The 19441-nt window shown below is 38.3% G+C and overlaps 1 protein-coding gene and 1 pseudogene across 1 annotated transcript in view; both read left to right on the top strand.

Moving 5' to 3' along the window:
• NRG4 (neuregulin 4) overlaps nt 1-19441 on the top strand; it is a 111241-nt gene that overhangs the window by 61375 nt on the left and 30425 nt on the right. Inside the window, exons 3-4 of the mRNA XM_045899610.3 lie at nt 4828-4907; nt 5389-5454. Coding sequence (XP_045755566.1) covers nt 4828-4907; nt 5389-5435 — 127 coding nt within the window. The 3' untranslated portion in view covers nt 5436-5454. The remainder of the gene's footprint in view (nt 1-4827; nt 4908-5388; nt 5455-19441) is intronic.
• On the top strand, nt 4841-19264 carry LOC129046509 (ATP synthase F(0) complex subunit C2, mitochondrial-like; annotated as a pseudogene).

Below are 19441 nucleotides of genomic sequence, written 5' to 3'. Positions count from 1 at the left end.
AGAGGATCAACAAAGAAACAAGACTTTGAATGACACATTGGACCAGATGGACTTCGTAAATATGTAGAGAACATTCCATCCTAAAACAACAGAACACTCTTTCTTCTGGAGTGCACATGGAACTTTCTCCAGAATAGATCACATACTGGGTCACAAATCAGGTCTCAACCAATACCAAAAGATTGAGATTATTCCCTGCATGTTTTCAGATGACAATGCTTTGAAATTGGAATTCAATCACAAGAAGAAATTTGGAAGGAAGTCAAACACTTGGAGGTTAAAGAGAATCCGGCTAAAGGATGAATGGGTCAATCCGGAAATTGAAGAACTTAAACAATTCATTAAAACCAATGACAATGAAAATACATTGCTTCAAAACCTATAGGATACTGCAAAGGCAGTCCTAAGAGGGTAGTACATAGCCATCCAAGCCTCTCTCAAAAAATTAGAAAAATCCCAAATCACAAGCTAACCTTACACCTAAAGGACCCAGAGAAAACAGCAAATAAAACCTAAACCCAGTAGGAGAAGAGAAACAATAAAGTTTAGAGCAGAGATCAATGAAATAGAAACAAGAAGAACCATAGAACAAAACTAGAAGCTGGTTCTTTGAATTAATGCAATCGATAAACCTCTAACCAGACTTATCTGAAAGAAAAGAGAAAGAATCCAAATTAATGAAATCATGAATGAAAGGGGATAAATCACAACCAATACCAAAGAATTAGAGACAACTGTTAGAACTTATTACCAGCACCTATATGCCAGCAAATTAGGCAATCTGGAAGAAATGGATGCATTCCTGGAATCTTATAAACTACCAAGACTGAAACAGGAAGAAATTTGCCATCTGAACAGACCCATAACCAGCAAGGAAATTGAAGCAGTAATCAAAAACCTCCCAACAAACAAGAGCCCAGGGCTAGATGGCTTCCCAGGGGAATTCTACCAAACATTTAAAGAAGAAATAATCCCTGTTCTGCTGAGGCTGTTTCAAAAACTAGAAATAGAAGGAAAACTTCCAAACACTTTCTGTGCGGCCAGGATTACCCTGATACCAAAACCAAAGACCCCACCAAAAAGGAGAATTATAGACCAATATCCTTGATGAATATGGATGCCAAAATTCTCAACAAGATCCTAGCCAATAGGATCCAACAATACATTAAAAGGATTATTCACCACGACCAGGTGGGATTTATTCCTGGGATGCAAGGGTGGTTCAATTCACTAATCAATCTACTTGATAGATCACAGTAACAAAAGAAGAGACAAGAACCACATGATCCTCTCAATTGATGCAGAAAAAGCATTTGACAAAACACAGCATCCTTTTCTGATTAAAACTTTTCAAAGTATAGGGGTAGAGGGAACATACCTCAATTTCATAATAACCATCTCTGAAAAGCCCACAGCGAATATCATTTTCTGTGGGGAAAAACTGAGAGCTTTTCCTTTATAGTCAGGAACGTGACAGGGATGCCCACTGTCACCACTATTGTTCAACATAGTACTAGAATTCCTAGCCTCAGCAATCAGACACGAAAAGAAATAAAAGGCATTCAAATTGGCAATGAAGAAATCAAACTCTCTCTTCACAGATGACATGATACTTTATGTGGAAAACCCAAAAGACCCCACCCCCAAATTACTAGAACTCATACAGCAATTCAGCAACATGGCAGGATACAAAAATCAATGCACAGAAATCAGTTGCATTTCTATACATTAACAATGTAAAAGAGAAATTAAGTAATTGATTCCATTTACAATAGCTCCAAAAAGCATAAGATACCTCAGAATAAACCTAACCAAAGAGGTAAAGGATCTATACTCTAGAAACTACAGAACATTTATGAAAGAAATTGAGGAAGACACAAAGAGGTGGAAAAACATTCCATGCTTATGGATTGGAAGAATAACATTGTGACAATGTCTATACTCCCTAGAGCAATCTACACATTCAATGCAATCCCTATCAAAATACCATCAACTTTTTTCACAGAGCTGGAACAAACAATCCTAAAATTTGAATGGAACCAGAAAAGACCCCGAATCGCCAGGGGAATGTTGAAAAAGAAAACTAAAGTTGGCGGCATCACAATGCCTGACTTCAAACTATATTACAAAGCTGTGATCATCAAGACAGCATGGTATTGGGACAAAATCAGACACATAGATCAATGGAACAGAATAGAGACCCCAGAAATGGACCCACAACTCTATGGTCAACTAGTCTTCGACAAAACAGGAAGGCATATCTAATGAAAAAAAAAAAAAAAAACAGTCTCTTCAATAAATGGTGCTGGGAAAATTGGACAGCCACATGCAGAAGAATGAAACTGGACCATTCTCTTACACCATACACAAAGATAAACTCAAAATGGGTGAGAGACCTCATTGTGAGAGAGTAATTCATCAAAATCCTAGAGGAGAACATAGGCAGTAACCTCTTTGACATTGGCCACAGCAACTTCTTTCAAGACACATCTCCAAAGGCAAGGGAAACAAACACAAAAATGAACTTTTGGGACTTCAAGATAAAAAGCTTCTGCACAGCAAAGGAAACAGTCAACAAAACAAAGAGGCAATCCACGGAATGGGAGTGGATATTTGCAAATGACACTACAGATAAAGGGCTGATATCCAAGATTTATAAAGAACTTTTCAAATTCAACACTCAAAAAACAAATAATGCAGTCAAGAAATGGGCAGAAGACATGAGCAGACACTTCTCCAAAGAAGACATACAAATGGCCAACAGACACATGAAAAAATGTTCATCATCATTAGCCATCAGGGAAATCCAAATCAAAACCACACTGAGGTACTACCTTACACCAGTTAGAATGGCAAAGATTGAGAAGGCAAGAAACATCAAATGTTAGGTTGTGGAGAAAGGGGAACCCTCTTACACTGTTGGTGGGATTGCAAGTTGGTACAGCCACTTTGGAAAACAGTGTGGAGATTCCTCAAAAAAAAATAGAGCTACCCTATAACCCAGCAATTGCACTACTGTGTATTTACCCCAAAGACAGATGTAGTGAAAAGGGCCATATGCACCCCAGTGTTCATAACAGCCATGTCCGCAATAGCGAAACTGTGGAAATAGCCCAGATGCCCTTCCACAGATGAATGGATAAAGAAGATGTGGTCCATTTATACAATAGAATATTACTCAGCTGTCAGAAAGGATGCATACCCAACATTTACATTAACATGGATGGGACTGGAGGAGATTATGCTTAGTGAAATAAGTCAAGGAGAGAAAGTCAGTTATCATATATCATTTATTTGTGGAATATAAGGTATAGCATGGAGGACATTAGGAGAAGGAAGGGGAAAATGAAGAGGAGAAATTGGAGGTGGAGACACACCATAAGAGACTATGGACTCTGAGAAACAAACTGAGGGTTTTAGAGGGGAGGGGCATGGGGGGATGGGTTAGCCTGGTGATGGATATTAAGGAGGGCAGGTATTGCATGGAGCACTGGGTGTTATATGCAAACAATGAATCATGGAACACTATATCAAAAACTAATGATGTACTATATGGTGAGTAACATAACATAATAAAATTAAATTTAAAAAAAGTAACATCCTTGAAATTTTCAGATAGGGTTGCAATATGTTTGAAATTGTGTATTTTCCATTTTTGAATGAGAACATAGAGTAATTTTTACATGATAATATGGGCAGACACATGGGTCTGAACAATGCCAAGAGCATAATTAATTTGAAAATGAGTTGATATTGCTTATAGAATCTACACTTAAGATTTGGGCTCATATGTACTGACCAAGTGAACTGTATTTGTCAGAAAAGTGGTGCTTTCAAGAATGAAACCAAGTCCATTTACTATAATAGTTTTTGTTTTCATTAGTGGTTGTGATTGCATTAACTATGGGCCTTTTGAAATTTAGTAACTAATTAGTGCCATCTTTAAATGATGTCCAAAATGATACCTCACAAATGCTGAAATCTAGGCTAGAATCAATAGTGTTTCATGAGGAGGAACCAGGGTAGTTTTAGAAGACACATTTCATTCTGCTGTTGCACAATGGTTTTGAATTCGTTTTCATTATTATAAGGTAATTCTCTAGGCACTGAGATTTTGAAAAAAAATAAAGCAAGTTTACATTCCCAAAGCTTGTTTAACAGTAAAAATAGTTTTTAAAAAACTGTCATGATCATCTGAATACAATTATAACTATATTAATTGGCCAGATGACCAAAAAGATGGATGCAAAATTAGTTTTGTAAATGCCATTAATAGAATAGTGAGTAAACCCATCCCACCTCACAAGGGTCCCAACTAATAATGAAAAACCTCTTTAAAAAGGGCAGGGGCGCCTGGGTGGCTCAGTCAGTTGAGTGTCTGCCTTCCACTCAGGTCATGATCCTGTGGTACTGGGATCAGGCTCCTTGCTCAGTGGGGAATCTGTTTCTCCTTCTCCCTCTGCCTGCTTCTCATGCTGCTCGTGCTCTGTCTGTCGAATGAATAAAATCTTAGAAAAAGAACATTTAAAAAAATAAGAATAAAAAGGGCAAAAACATTACACTAAACATTTAAACATTACAAAAACATTACATTAGTAACAAAAGCACTCTTATTTTAAAGGAGAAGAACTGCATCTGAAGTCCCTGTAAATACCTACCTTCTTTGGTGGATTTGTTAAATAATGGGGCATAGTTTTAAGGCAGCCTTGTCAATTTCAGGTAGTTCTGGAGAAGAATATGAACCTCCCAATATTCAAGTTTAAACTTCTTTCTACTTTTCTACTTACCTACTTTTTATTTGTGTGTTTCTTTCCTTTTTACTGTCAGGAAGGGCCACCTTCAGAGGGCCAATTCTGTCCAGTATGATATAAACCTGGTAGAGACAAGCAGTACTGGTGCCCACCACAGTAAGTAAATTCAAAATAAAATGCTCAATTTAAAGCCCTGGATGAGATTGTTGTTTTACATGTGGGGATTTGGATTTAACCAAAAGGTTGACCCAAGAAAACTTTTGTATGGGCTTTGACATCAACATGGATTTCTTATTAGCAACATGACACTAGTCATCGTTCTTCTTTTTTCCCCAGAGAAAACCATGTTATCTCAATATGTGAAATTATGTTGTTAGCTATAATGTGTTACACATACTGTAAGGGGTTAGTTTCTCCAGAAGTAATTTGAAGTGGACTGGTATATATAGAGGAGGAGAATTTTTTCCTGTAAGGATAGGCAAATATTTGGGAAACTTGGAGACCAATTAATGTTTGAAAAGTATCTTGAGACTTCTATTTCTGGCCAAGATGGAGTAGCAGGGATTGAATTTACCTCCTACCTTAAACAGCAAAAGAAATAAAATGGATATAATACATGAATGGTTATAATACACAGGTTTTCAAGACACTGGACATCAGGAAACAAAGGATCATGATCCCTGAGAGATGGGAAACAGAAGAGGTGAGCCAGTGATTGCCTCAGGTTATTGCTTTGAAAGAGTTTATAGGATGTGGCCCAGGGTGGGGGAACCGAGGCTGAACTTAGTAGACTCCCTGGGTTGAAAAGATAAAACTGCGTCTAGATGGTCAGTGAACAGAATATTAGACAAAATAGCTGCACAGAGAGAATTCCAGAGATCTTCAGTTCAAGTATTCAGCTGAGTGTTAGTCAGTACATATATAGTAGGAAAATACTTGAGGTTAGGGACAGAAGTACTTGAAAGGATTCGAGGAGTCCCGTACTCACACAGGGCTGGGAAAAATATCTGTTCCCAGTAATAAAACTAAAAAATCCAGTTATTCACGGGGCATTGGGTAGAGTACAGAGAAGAGTATTTCCCCAGTAGAGGGGAATAATTGGCCCTACATTAAGCACTGTTCCAGTGCTGCCTAACAAACCTTAAAAGTGAGAACTGAGTCAATTTGTTTCTAAATAACTGCATCCCAGATTAATGCTCAATAAGGCAAAAAAAAAAAAAAAACAACAACCCAGTACCTAACAGGTACAATTCATTGCCTTGCATCCAGTCAAAAATTACCAACCTGTTGGTTTAACAAAACAATGTGATACACCACAATAACAGAATGAAAGATAAAAACCACATGGGCATCTTGATAGATGCAGAAAAAGTAGTTGACAAAGTTCAACATCCATTAATGATAAAAACTCTGAACAAAATAGATATAGAGGAAATTTCCTCAACATAATAAAGGCTATTTATGAAAATTCCACATCTAACATCATTATCAATGGGAAAATTTTAAATTATTGTCTCTTGTACTTTTCCAGTTCAAGGCAAAGATGCTCACTCTCACACTGGAGGTACTAGAAGAGCAACCAGACCTGATGTTTCTTTAAAAATGGCATCCAGTAGAAAAGGAATAAGTTAAATTATCTCTGTTTACAGATGACATGATTCTATATGTAAAAAAACCTAAATACTCCATTAAAAAACTGTTAGAAGTAATAAATGGCCTCAGTAAAGTTGCAGAATACAAAACTCAACATATAAAATCAGTTCAATTCTTTACGCCAACAGCGATCTATCTGAAAAAGAAGGAAATCAAAACAATCCTATCTATAACATCATCAAAATGATTACTTAGAAATAATTTTATCTTTTTTAAAAATTTATTTTAAAAATTATGTTAGTCCCCATACAATACATCATTAGTTTTTTGATGTAGTGTTCCATGATTCATTATTTGTGTATGATACCTAGTGCCCATTACAACATATGCCCTCCTTAATACCCATCACTGGGCTACTCCATTCCTCCACCCTCCTCCCCGCTGAAACCCTCAGATTGTTTCCTGGAGTCCATAGTCTCTCATGGTTCATCTTTCCCTCCGATTCCCACCCTCCCCTTGCTTCAGTTTTCCCTTCCTTCTCTTAATGTCCTCCATGCTATTCCTTATGTTCTGTATATGAGTGAAACCATATGATAATTGTCTTTCTCTGCTTGACTTATTTCACTTAGTATAATCCCCTCCAGATCCATCCATGTTGATGCAAATGGTAGGTATTCATCCTTTCTGATGGCTGAGTAATATTGCATTGTATATATGAACCACATCTTCTTTATCCATTCATCTATTGAAGGATCCCCCTATCTCCTTCCACAGTTTGGCTATTGTGGACATTGCTGCTATGAACATTGGGGTGCAAGTGCCCCTTCTTGTCACTATATCTGTATCTTTCGGGTTAATACCTAATAGTGCAATTGCTGGGACCTAGGGTAGCTCTATTTTTAACTTCCATACTGTTTTCCAGAGTGGCTATACCAACTTGCATTCCCACCAACAGTGTAAGAGGGTTCCCCTTTCTCCACATCCTCACCAACACTTGTTGTTCCCTGTCTTCTTAATTTTTGCCATTCTAACTGGTGTAAGATGGTATCTCAATGTGGTTTTGATTTGTATGTCCCTAATGGCTAGTGATGTGGAGCATTTCTTCATGTGTCTGTTGGCCATTTGTATGTCTTCTTTGGAGAAGTGTCTGCTCATGTCTTCTGCCCATTTCTTGACTGCATTATTTGTTTTTTGGGTGTTGAGTTTGAGAAGTTCTTTATAAATCTTGGATATCAGCCCTTTATCTGTAGTGTCATTTGCAAATATCCACTCCCATTCTGTGTGTTGCCTCTTTGTTTTGTTGACTGTTTCCTTTGCTGTGCAGAAGCTTTTTATCTTGAAGTCCCAAAAGTTCGTTTTTGCGTTTGTTTCCCTTGCCTTTGGAGATGTGTCTTGAAAGAAGTTGCTGTGGCTGATGTCAAAGAGGTTACTGCTTATGTTCTCCTCTAGGATTTTGATGGATTCCTCTCTCACATTGAAGTCTTTCATCCATTTTGAGTTTATCTTTGTGTATGGTGTAAGAGAATGGTCCAGTTTCATTCTCCTGCATGTGGCTGTCCAATTTTCCCAGCACCATTTATTGAAGAGACTGTCTTTTTTTTCCATTAGATAGGCCTTCCTGTTTTGTCGAAGATTAGTTGACCATAGAGTTGAGGGTCCATTTCTTGAGACTCTATTCTATTCCATTGATCTATGTGTTTGTTTTTGTGCCAATACCATGCTGTCTTGATGATCACAGCTTTGTAATATAGTTTGAAGTCAGGCAACGTGATGCCCCCAGCTTTGTTTTTCTTTTTCAGTCTTTCCTTGTAGATTCAGCGTCTTCTGGTTCCATACAAATTTTAGGATTGTTTGTTCTAGCACTTTGAAAAATGCCAATTGAGTTTTAATAGGGATGGTGTTGAAAGTACAGATTGCTGTGGGCAGCATAGACATTTTAATAATGTTTATTCTTCTGATCCATGAGCATTGAATGTTTTTCCATCTTTTTGTGTCTTCTTCAATTTCTTTCATAAGTGTTCTGTAGTTTCTAGAGTATAGATCCTTTATCTCTTTGGTTAGGTTTATTCCTAGGTATCTTATGATTTTTGGTGGTATTGTAGATGGAATCGATTCCCTAATTTCTCTTTCTACAGTTACATTGTTAGTGTATGAAAATGCACCTGATTTCTGTGCATTGATTTTGTATCCTGCCACATTCCTGAATTGCTGTATGAGTTCTAGTAATTTGGGGGTGGAGTCTTTGGGTTTTCCACATAAAGTATCATGTCATCTGCGAAAGAAAGAGAGTTTGACTTCTTCTTTGCCAGTTTGAATACCTTTTATTTCTTTTTGTTTTCCTATTGCTGTTGCTAGGACTTCCAGTACTATGTTGAACAATAATGGCAAGAGTGGGCATCCTTGTTGTGTTCCTGATCTTAAAGGAAAAGCTCTTAGCTTTTCCCCATTGAGAATGATGTTCATTGTGGGCTTTTCAGAGATGGCTGTTATGAAATTGAGGAATGTTCCCTCTATTCATATACTCTGAAAATTTTTAATCAGGAAAGGATGCTGTACTTTGTCAAATGCTTTTTTATGTATCAATTGAGAGGATCATGTGGTTCTTGTCCTTTTTTTTATTAATGTGTTCTGTCACATTGATTGATTTGTGAATGTCATACCACCCTTACATCCCAGGAATAAATCCCACCTGGTCATGATGCATAAGCCTTTTAATGTACTGTTGGGTCCTATTGGCTAGGATCTTGTTGAGAATTTTGGCATCCATATTCATCAGGGATATTGGTCTGTAATTCTCCTTTTTGATGGGGTCTTTGCCTGGTTTTGGATCAGGGTAATGCTGGCCTCATAGAACGAGTTTGGAAGTTTTCCTTCTGTTTCTATTTTTTTGAAACAGCTTTGGAGAATAGGTATTATTTCTTCTTTAAATGTTTGGTAGAATTCCCTTGGGAAGGCATCTGGCCCTGGACACTTGTTTTTTGGGAGGTTTTTGATCACTGCTTCAATTTCATTACTGGCTATTAGTCTATTCAGATGGTAAATTTCTTCCTGTTTCAGTCTTGGTAGTTTATAGGTTTCCAGGAAGGCTCATCCATTTCTTCCAGGTTGCTTAATTTATTGGCATATAGTTGCTGATAATAATTTCTAGTTGTTTCTATTTCCTTGGTGTTAGTCGTGATCTCTCCCCATTCTTTCATGATTTTATTAATTTGGGTCCTTTCTCTTTTCCTTTGGATAATTCTGACCAATGGTTTATCGATCCTATTAATTCTTTCCAAAAACCAGCTTCTAGTTTCATTGATTTGCTCAACTGTTTTTCTGGTTTCTATTTCATTGATCTCTGTTCTAATCTTTATTATTTCTCTTCTCCTGCTTGGTTTAGGTTTTATTTGCTGTTCTTTCTCCAGTTCCTTTAGGTGTATGGTTAGCTTGTGCATTCAGGATTTTTATACTTTTTGAGTGAGGCTTGGATGGCTATGTATTTCCCCCTTAGGACCACCTTTGCAGTATCCCATAGGTTTTGTACCAAATGTTTTTTCATTCTCATTGGTTTCCGTGAATTGTTTAAGTTCTTCTTTAATTTCCTGGTTGACCCAAACATTCTTATGCAGGATGGTCTTTAGCTTCCAAGTGTTTGGATTCCTTCCAAATTTTTTCTTGTGATTGAGTTCCGGTTTCAAAGCATTGTCATCTGAAAATATGCAGGGAATAATCTCGGTCTTTTGGTATCTGTTGAGACCTGCTTTGTGACCCAGTATGTGATCTATTCTGGAGAAAGTTTCATGTGCGCTCGAGAAGAATGAGCGTTCTGTTGTATTAGGGTAGAATGTTCTGTATATATCTCTGAAGTCCATCTGGTCCAATGTGTCATTCAAAGCTCTTGTTTCTTTGTTGATCTTCTGCTTAGATGATCTGTCCATTGCTGTGAGTGGAGTGTTGAAGTCTCCTACTATTAAAGTATTATTATCAATATGATTCTTTTTTTTTTTTTCGGTTTACCTTTGTCTTATGTAGTTGGCTGCTCCCATGTTGGAGGCATAGATATTTAGATTGTTATATCTTCTTGTTGGATAGACCTTTTAAGAATGATACAGCATCTGTCTGTATCTCTTACTACAGTCTTTTTTTTTTAAGGTTTTATTTATTTATTTGACAGAGAGAGACAACGTAAGAGAAAGAACACAAGCAGGGGGAGTGGGAGAGGGAGAAGCAGGCTTCCCGCTGAGCAGGGAGCCTGATTTGGGGCTCAATCCCAGGACCCTGGGATCATGACCTGAGCCAAAGGCAGACGCTTAATGACTGAACCACCCAGGTGCCCCTCTTACTACAGTCTTTAGCTTAAAATCTAATTTGTCTGATATGAGAATTGCTACCCCAGCTTTCTTTTGAGGTCCTTTGGCATGAAAAATATTTCTCACTTTCAGTCTGGATGTATCTTTAGGTTCAAAATGAGAAAACATATCTTATCTTTTATGATAATAATCATAAAGATAGGATTTTAGTGCTATCATGTTTTCTGTTAAATCCATTTCTATAGATTGTCTCTGTAAATTTCTGGTCCATATTACTCTTCAGGTTTTTCTTCTTTTATAGAATCCCCCTTAATATTTCTTGCAGAGCCAGCTTGGTGGTCACATATTCTTTCAGTTTCTGCTGGTCCTCAAAGTTCCTTGTCTTTCCATCCATTCTGATGCCTGCATGGTCTTCTCATTTAGTATCCTGAATATGTCTTGCTGCCCTTTCTGGCTTGCCAGGTCTCTGTGGACAGGTTTGTCATTATTCTGATGTTCCTCCCTATGTATGTAAGAAATCTCTTCCCCTAGCTGCTTTCAGGATTACTTCCTTGGTTCTAAGATTTGCAAGTTGTACAATTATATGTCGGGGCACTGATTTATTCACATTGATCTTGGGAGGGGTCCTCTCTGCCACTTGGACACGAATGCTTGTTTCTTCCCCAGATTAGGAAAGTTCTCAGCTACAATTTGCTCAAATATATCTTCTAGACCTCTCTCTCTCTCCATCCCCTCAGGGATCCCAATAATTCTGACATTGGAACATTTCATTGTGTCATTAATCTCTCTCAGTTTGATCCCTTGGGCTTTAAGCTGTTTTTTCCATGCCTCCTCAGTTTCCTTCTTTTCTATCATCTTATCTTTAGCTCATTAATTTGTTCTTCTGCGTCGTTTACCCTGGCAGTCAGAGTATCCAGTTTATTTTTTTTTTTTAAGATTTTATTTGTTTATTTTAGAGAGGGAGAGTGCACACACAAGCGGGGAGGGGAGAGGGAGAAGCAGACTCCCCGCGGATCAGGTAGCCTGATGTGGGACTTGATCCCAGCGCCCTGGGATCACGACCTGAGCCGAAGGCAGATGCTTAACTGACTGAGCCACCGAGGCATCCCCAGAGTATCCAGTTTAGACTGCGTCTCATTCATAGCATTTTTAAGTTCGGCCTTATTAGATCTCATTTCTGCCCTTAAAGATTCTATATTATTGCTAATGGTTTTCTCAAGACGAGATATCTACTTCATAATTGCTACTCTGAAGTCTAACTCTGACATCTTGCCTATATCCATATCCATTAGGTATGTGACAGAGGCCATAGTCTCTGATTCTTTTCTTTTTTGGGGGGGGGGTTCCTCCTCTTAGTCATTCTGTTGAGGGGTGGTTGAGGGAATGTACAGAGTCCAAAGTATTAACCATGACCGAAACAAGATGCACCTGTTTTATAGGGACCCTATGGTTGTCGTCCTCTTGTTCTTCCAGCCTGTCTTCTGGGAGAGGGGCCTGCCACAATTTCACTCAGGCAACCCTGCTTGGGCAGAGTTTCCCTAGGGCTCAGTGAAAACCATTTTTTTGTGCCTCTGTTCTCTGGTGGCTTTCCCTGGCGGCTTTCCGTGTCTCTTCTGAGAGTCAAAGCACAAATGACCGCACCCAAGCCTCTGTCCCAGAGCAGAGAAATCGTAGTCTGTTCTTCACTGAGCTCCCCAGGACATACAGTCTCTGTTTCTCTCTGTGCTGCCAAAACTGCAGCCTCTCTGATTGTGTGCCCCACGGCAACTGTCCCAGACTTCGATCCCTGGGCTGGGCATGTCTCTGCCCTTTGTGCTTCTAAAACCGTGAGCCAGCCCTGGTTCACACACGTGCACCCGTAGCTCTTGGATCCTGTCTGGGGTCTGGACTAAAGTCCTTTCTCCACTGCTACCAGTCTGTGAGTCTGTGTCCGATCCCCAGCATGGGACGCTTTTGCACTCCAGTGTTATATCACCTTCCCAGCTCCAGCTTATTGTGTCTCCCTCCCCCTTCTGTTTATCTTCTGATATCTGCCCACAGAGTCATGGCTCTGGCCTTCATGCCTCGAGACCACAGGAGATTTTCTGCTTGTAGAGATCCAGATATATATTCTTAACATCTCAGGCTGATTTCTTGGGTGTTCAGAATGGTTTGGTAGATACCCAGTGAAATCCAGGGGACCAGTTGAAATAGGGTCCCCTACTCCTCCACCATCTTCTGTGCTCTGTGAGAAATAATTTTAAACAAGGAGGTCAAAGATCTGTAGATTGAAAACTATAAAACATTTATAACAAATCCAAAACACACAAAAATTGGAAGATTTCCCATGTTCATGGATGAGAAAAATTAATATTAAAATGTCCATACTGCCCAAAATGATTTAATGCAATTACTATCAAAATTTCAATGGCATTTTTCACAGAAATAGAAAACAATTCTAAAATTTGTATGGAAGCACAGAAGACCCTGAATAGGCAAAGCAATCTTGAGAAAGCAGAGGAAGGTTGGAAGCATTACACTTTCTGCCTTTAAATTAATTTACAAAGCTATTATAATTAAAACAGAGACACAGACCAATGTAGCAGAATCAAGAGCCCATATATAAATCAAGCACGTATAGTCAATGAATTTTTTTCAAAGTCTTTATTCAAATTCCTGTTAGTTAAAATACAGTGTAATATCAGTTTCCGGTGTACAATATAGTGATTCAACACTTACATCCAGTACCTGGTGCTTATCACAACAAGGGCGCTCTTTAATCCCCATCACCTATTTAACCCATCCTGCCACCCACCTCCCCTCTCTCTGGCAATCCTCAGTTCTCTATAGTTAAGAGTCTGTTTCTTGGTTTGCCTCTTTTCTCTCTTATCTCTATGATCGTTTCTTTTGTTTCTTAAATTCCACATATGAGTGTAATCATATTGTATTTATCTTTCTGTGACTGACTTCTTTTGCTTAGCATACTTTCCAGCTCTATCTGCATTGTTGCAAATGGCAAGATTTCATTCTTTTTTATGGCTAATATTCCATTATAAATTTTATATATATATACACACACACACACCTACATACATATATATATACATACCACTTTTTTATCCATTCTTCAGTCGATGGACACTTAGGCTGTTTCCATAATTTGGCTATTGTAGATAATGCTGCTATAAACATTGGGGTGCATCTATCTCTTTGAATTAGTGCCTTTGTATTCTTTGGGTAAATACCTAGTCGTGCAATTGGTGGATTGTAGGGTAGTTCTATTTTAAACTATTTTTTTTTTTGTAGAAATGGGGAAGGGGCAGAGGGAGAGGCAGAGAATCTTAAGCAGGGTCCACACCCAGTGCAGAGCCCAACATGGGGCTTAATCTCACAACCCTGAGATCATGACCTGAGCTGAAATCAAGAGTCGGATGCTTAACCAACTAAGCCATTCAGGTGACCTGTCGTTTTTTTTTAACGTTCTGAGGAACCCCCATAATGTTTTCCACAGTGGCTGCACCAGTTTGCATTCCCACCAACTATGCAGGAGGGTCCCCCTTTGTCCACATTCTCACCAACACCTGTTTTTTCTTGTGTTGGTTTTTTTTTAATTTAAATTCAATTAGCCAACCTATAGTACATCATTAGTTTCAGATATAGAGTTCAGTAATTCATCAGTTGCATCTAACACCCAGTCCTCATCACATCATGTGTCCTCCTTAATGCCCATCACCCAATTACCCCATCCCCCCATCCACCACTCCTCAAGCAACCCTCAGTTTGTTTCCCAGAGTCAAGAGTCTCTCATGGTTTGTCTCCCTCTCTGATTTCTTCCCAATTTTCCCTCCCTTCCCCTATCATCCTCTGTGCTGTTTCTTATATTCCACATATGAGTGAAATCATAAGATAATTGTCTTTTTCTGATTGACTTATTTCACTTAGCATAATACCCTCCAGTTCTAACCACATCAGTGTAAATGTTAAGTATTCATCCTTTCTAATGGCTGAGTAATATTCCATTGTATATATGAACCACATCTTCTTTATCCATTCATCTGTTGAAGGGAATCTCAGTTTCTTCCACAGTTTGGCTATTGTGGACATTGCTGCTAAACATCGGGGTGCGGGTGCCCCTTTGGATCACTACATTTGTATCTTTGGGGTAAATACCTAGTAGTGCAGTTGCTGGGTCATTAGGGTAGCTCTATTTTTAACTTCTTGAGGAACCTCCATACTGTTTTCCGGAGTGGCTGTATCTTGTGTTGTTAAATTTACCCATTTTGACAGGTGTAAGTTGATATCTCATTGTTTTGATTTCTATTTCCCTGATGATGAGTGATGTTGAGCATCTTTTTATGTGTCTGTTGGCTATCTGTATGTCTTCTTTGGAAAAATGTCTATTCATGTCTTCTATCCTTTTTTAAATTGGATTATTTGTTTTTTGGTTGTAGAGTTTTATAAGTTCTTTATATATTTTGGATAGTAATCCTTTATCAGATATGTCATTTCAGATATCTGTTCCCATTCTGTATGTTGCCTTTTAGTTTTGTTGTTTGTTTCCTTTGCTGTGTAGAAGAAGCTTTTTATTTTGATGAAGTCCCTATAGTTTATATTTGCTTTTGTTTCCCTTGCCTCAGGAGACATATCTAGGAATGAGTTGCCATGGCCGATGTCAAAGAGGCTACTGCCTGTGATCTCCACTAGGATTTTTATGATTTTAGGTCTCACATTTATGTCTTTAATCTACTTTTAGTTTATTTTTATGTATTGTGTAAGAAAGTGGTCTAGATTCATTGTTTTACATGATGTTGTCCAGTTTTCCCAAAACCATTTGTTGAAGAGACTATTTTTTTTCCATTGGGTATTCTTCCCTGCTTTCTTAAAGATTAATTGACCATATATTTGTGTGTTTATTTCTGGGTTTTCTACTCTGTTCTATTGATCTATGTGTCCTTTTTTTGTGCCAATACCATACTTTTTTTTTTTTAAGATTTTATTTATTTTTCAACAGAGGGAGAGAGACAGCGAGAGAGGGAACACAAGCAGGGGGAGTGGGAGAGGGAGAAGCAGGCTTCCCGCTGAGCAGGGAGCCCGATGTGGGACTTGATCCCAGGACCCTAGGATCATGACCTGAGCCAAAGGCAGATGCTTAACAACTGAGCCACCCAGGCGCCCGCCAGTACCATACTGTTTTGATCACTACAGCTTTGTAATATAAGTTGCAGTCCGGAATTGTGATGCCACCAGCTTTGCTTTTGTTTTTCAAGGTTGCTTTGGTTATTTGGGGTCTTTTGTTTCCATATGAATTTTAGGATCGTTTCTCCTAGCTCTGTGAAAAATGCGGGTGATAATTTGATGGGGATTACATTAATTGTGTAGATTGCTTTGGCTAGTGTAGATATTTTAACAGTATTTGTTCTTCTGATCCATGAGCATGGAATATCTTTCCATTTGTTTGTGTCATCTTCAGTTTCTTGCATTAGTGCTTTATAGTTTTCAGAGTACAGGTCTTTCACCTGTTTGGTTAGATTTATTCCTAGGTATCCTAGGTATCTTATTGCTGTTTGTACAGTTGTAAATGGGGTTGATTCCTTAATTTCTCTTCCTGCTTCTTCTTATTTCTCTTTCTTTCTTTCTTTCTTTTTTGAAAGAGAAAGAGCATGTAAGCTTGGGAGAGGGGCAGAGGGAGAGGAAGAGAGAGAATCTTAAGCAGGCTCCATGCTGATGTGAGGCTTGAGATCATGACCTGAGCTGAAATCAAGAGTGAGACACTTAACTGACTGAGCCACACAGGCATCCCATCTGCTGCTTCATTATTGGTGTATAGAAATGCTACAGATCTCTGTATGTTGATTTTCTATCCTGCAACTTTACTGAATTCATGTATCAGTTCTAGCAATTTTTTTTTTGGTGGAGTCTTTGGGGTTCCTATATAGAGTATCATGGGATTGACACATCAGATTAAAAGTTTCTGCACAACAAATGAAACAGTCAATACTATGAGAATACAACATAAGGAGTGGGAGAAAAGATTTGCAAGCCATACATCTGATAAGGGGTTAAACCCCACATTCTACAACTCAATAGCAAAAAATCATGTAATCCAATTTAAAAATGGTGTCCTTCAACATGCTTAGTTCTTCTGTCTGTGAGGAAAATGTATGTGGAATGCCATTTTGTCCCTATTATTCTAGATTAATAAAACATTAAAATAACTGTATCTCTCTGTCTTTGCTGCACAAGGAGAAGCTCTCCTGCCACAGCCCCTCATCCCCTGAAAATGTACACCTGCACAATGTTTTTCTCCACTCCCTTCTTGGTCAGGAGCACCTCTCAGCTGTTGAGTCAATCACTGTCTTCAGCAGTGCTATAACTACCAGAGACACTGACAGATGAGAGCTTCAGCATGTTGGCAGCCCCATATCCCCCGACCTCACTTATACCTAGGCACAGTTTCCAAATCAGTACCATTTCATGGGACATTGACACAGCAGCCAAGTTCACTGCGGCTAGGGCTGCCCTGGTAGGAATGACTGGCTCTAGGGCTAGAATTGGGACTGTGTTTGGGAGTTTCATTATTGATTATACCAGGAACCCTTCTCTGAAGCAACAGCTCTTCTCCCACACCATTTTGTCTTTGTCTTCTTAGAGGCCATGAGGTTCTTTTGCCTGATGGTGGCCTTTCTCATCCTCTTCACCATGTGAAGGAGCCACCTCCACCTCTTATAGGTCTTTTTCCTGTTTCATCTGCTTTGCATGGTCCTTTTCTTGTACCTCCCCCGGCCAAGTGGGGAAAGTGGTTGGCTTAGGGAAAACAAATACTGTATTCATAAGAAATAATAAAATAACTGTTTATGAAATAGTCATGCATAGGGATTTAAATATATATATTTTTTATTTATTCATTTGAGACACAGAGCTACAGAGAGAGAGAGAGAGAAAGCATGAGCAGGGAGAGAGGCAGAGGGAGAGGAAGAAGCAGGCTCCTCGCTGAGCCAGGAGCCCTATGTGGGGCTCGATCCCAGGACCCTGGGATCATGACCTGAGCTGAAGGCAGACGCTTAACCATATGAGCCACCCAGGCGCCCCTATGCATAGGGATTTAAATGTAGGACTTCTTATGAGTTAATCACAGGTGTTTTGTTTTAAGAGGTTTAAATATTCTTCTCTCTTTACTGAGTGTCATAGAACTAATTGCATCTTAATACAGAGCCTATGAAGGAGACCAAAAACAAAACAAAACAAAACAAAACTTTCCAGACTTAATCCAATTTTTTCCCCTTTGTAAATGTGACCAAAAAAAAAAAAGTGTGCAACGATCCTGACTAGACATTTTTTTTTTTAAAGAAGACATATGAATGGCTGACAGGTGTATGAAAGGTGCTCAACATCACTAATCATGAGGGAAATGCAAATCAAAACCACAGTGAGATATCATACCTATTTGGATGGCTATTATAAAAAGATAAAAGATATGTGTTGTTAAGGATGTGGAGAAAAGGGGACCCTTGTACACTGTTAGTGAGAATGTAAATTGGCTCCATCATTATGGAAAACATTATGAAGTCTCCTCAAAAAATTAAAGATAGGACTGTAGTGTAATGCAGCAATTCTTCTGAGTATGTATGCAAAAGGAAATGAAATCAATACCTCAAGGGATGGCTGTGCTCCTGTGTTTATTGCATCATTATTCACAATACTCAAGATATGAAAAAAAAAAAAAAACAAACCCTAAGTTTCCATTGACAGATGAATGGATAAAGAAATAGTAGCATATATATACATGGAATATTATTCAGCCTTTAAAAAGAAGTTCCTGCCATTTATGACAACTTGGATAGACCTGGAGGACATGTGCTAACTAAAATAAGCCAGCCAGAAAGAAAAATTGTACATGATCTCACTTACATGTAAAATATACCAAAAAAGTTGCATACATGCAGAGTAGAAGAATGGTAATTACCAGGGGTGAGGAGGTTGGGGAAATAAGGAGATGTTGGTCAAAGGGTAAAAAGTTGCAGTTGTAGGATAAATAAGTTGAGAAGTCTAATATACAAGTATGATGACTGTAGTTAGTAATATTGTATTTTATATTGGAAGATTGCTAAGGTGTAGATTTCAGGTGATATCACCACAAAGAAAAAATACTGTGTGAGGAGATGAATGTATAATTAGCTTGACTTTAGTAATCATTTTCCTACATATATGCATATCAAAATATGCTGTATTATCTTAAATATATGAATTTTTTATTAAAAATAAATGTAATACAGTCAGGGATAGCTTAAAAAGAAAATGAGCAACCTGCAAAGAAGTAGGAAATGTGTTCAAAATAAGAAAAAATAATAAATTGAAACTGATCCAGAACTATTACAAATCTTAGAATTAGCAGGCAAGTGCATCAAACAGTTATTATAAATGTATCCCATGTATTCAAAAGTTAAGTGGGGATATGGAAGATATACATTCAGAAAAATTAAATTAAACTTCCAGAGATGAAAATAGTGAATGGTATTATCATCAGATTACACACCATAAAAGAAAAGATTGGTGGACTTGAATATACAGTAATAGACTATTAAAAATTTTTTTAAAAGATTATATTTATTTATGTGTCAGAGAGAGAGCACGAGCACAAGCAGGGGGAGGGGCGGGGGGGGTAGCAGGCAGAGTGAGAAGCAGGCTCCCAGGGAGCCTGATACAGGATCATGACCTGAGCCGAAGGCAGATGGTTAACCAACTGAGCCACCCAGGAGTCCAAAACTATTAAAAAATTTTTAATGAAAAGAACATTATGTGATGCTATGTAACAACTTTAGGTGGCAT

The sequence above is a fragment of the Mirounga angustirostris genome, unplaced genomic scaffold, assembly GCF_029215605.1.
Source record: "Mirounga angustirostris isolate CCGP_5_RB_7025 unplaced genomic scaffold, mMirAng1.0.hap1 SCAF_9, whole genome shotgun sequence".
NCBI lineage: Eukaryota > Metazoa > Chordata > Mammalia > Carnivora > Phocidae > Mirounga > Mirounga angustirostris.
Note: the sequence above shows the minus strand (reverse complement) of the source record. Positions and strands in the feature narration are given on the sequence as shown.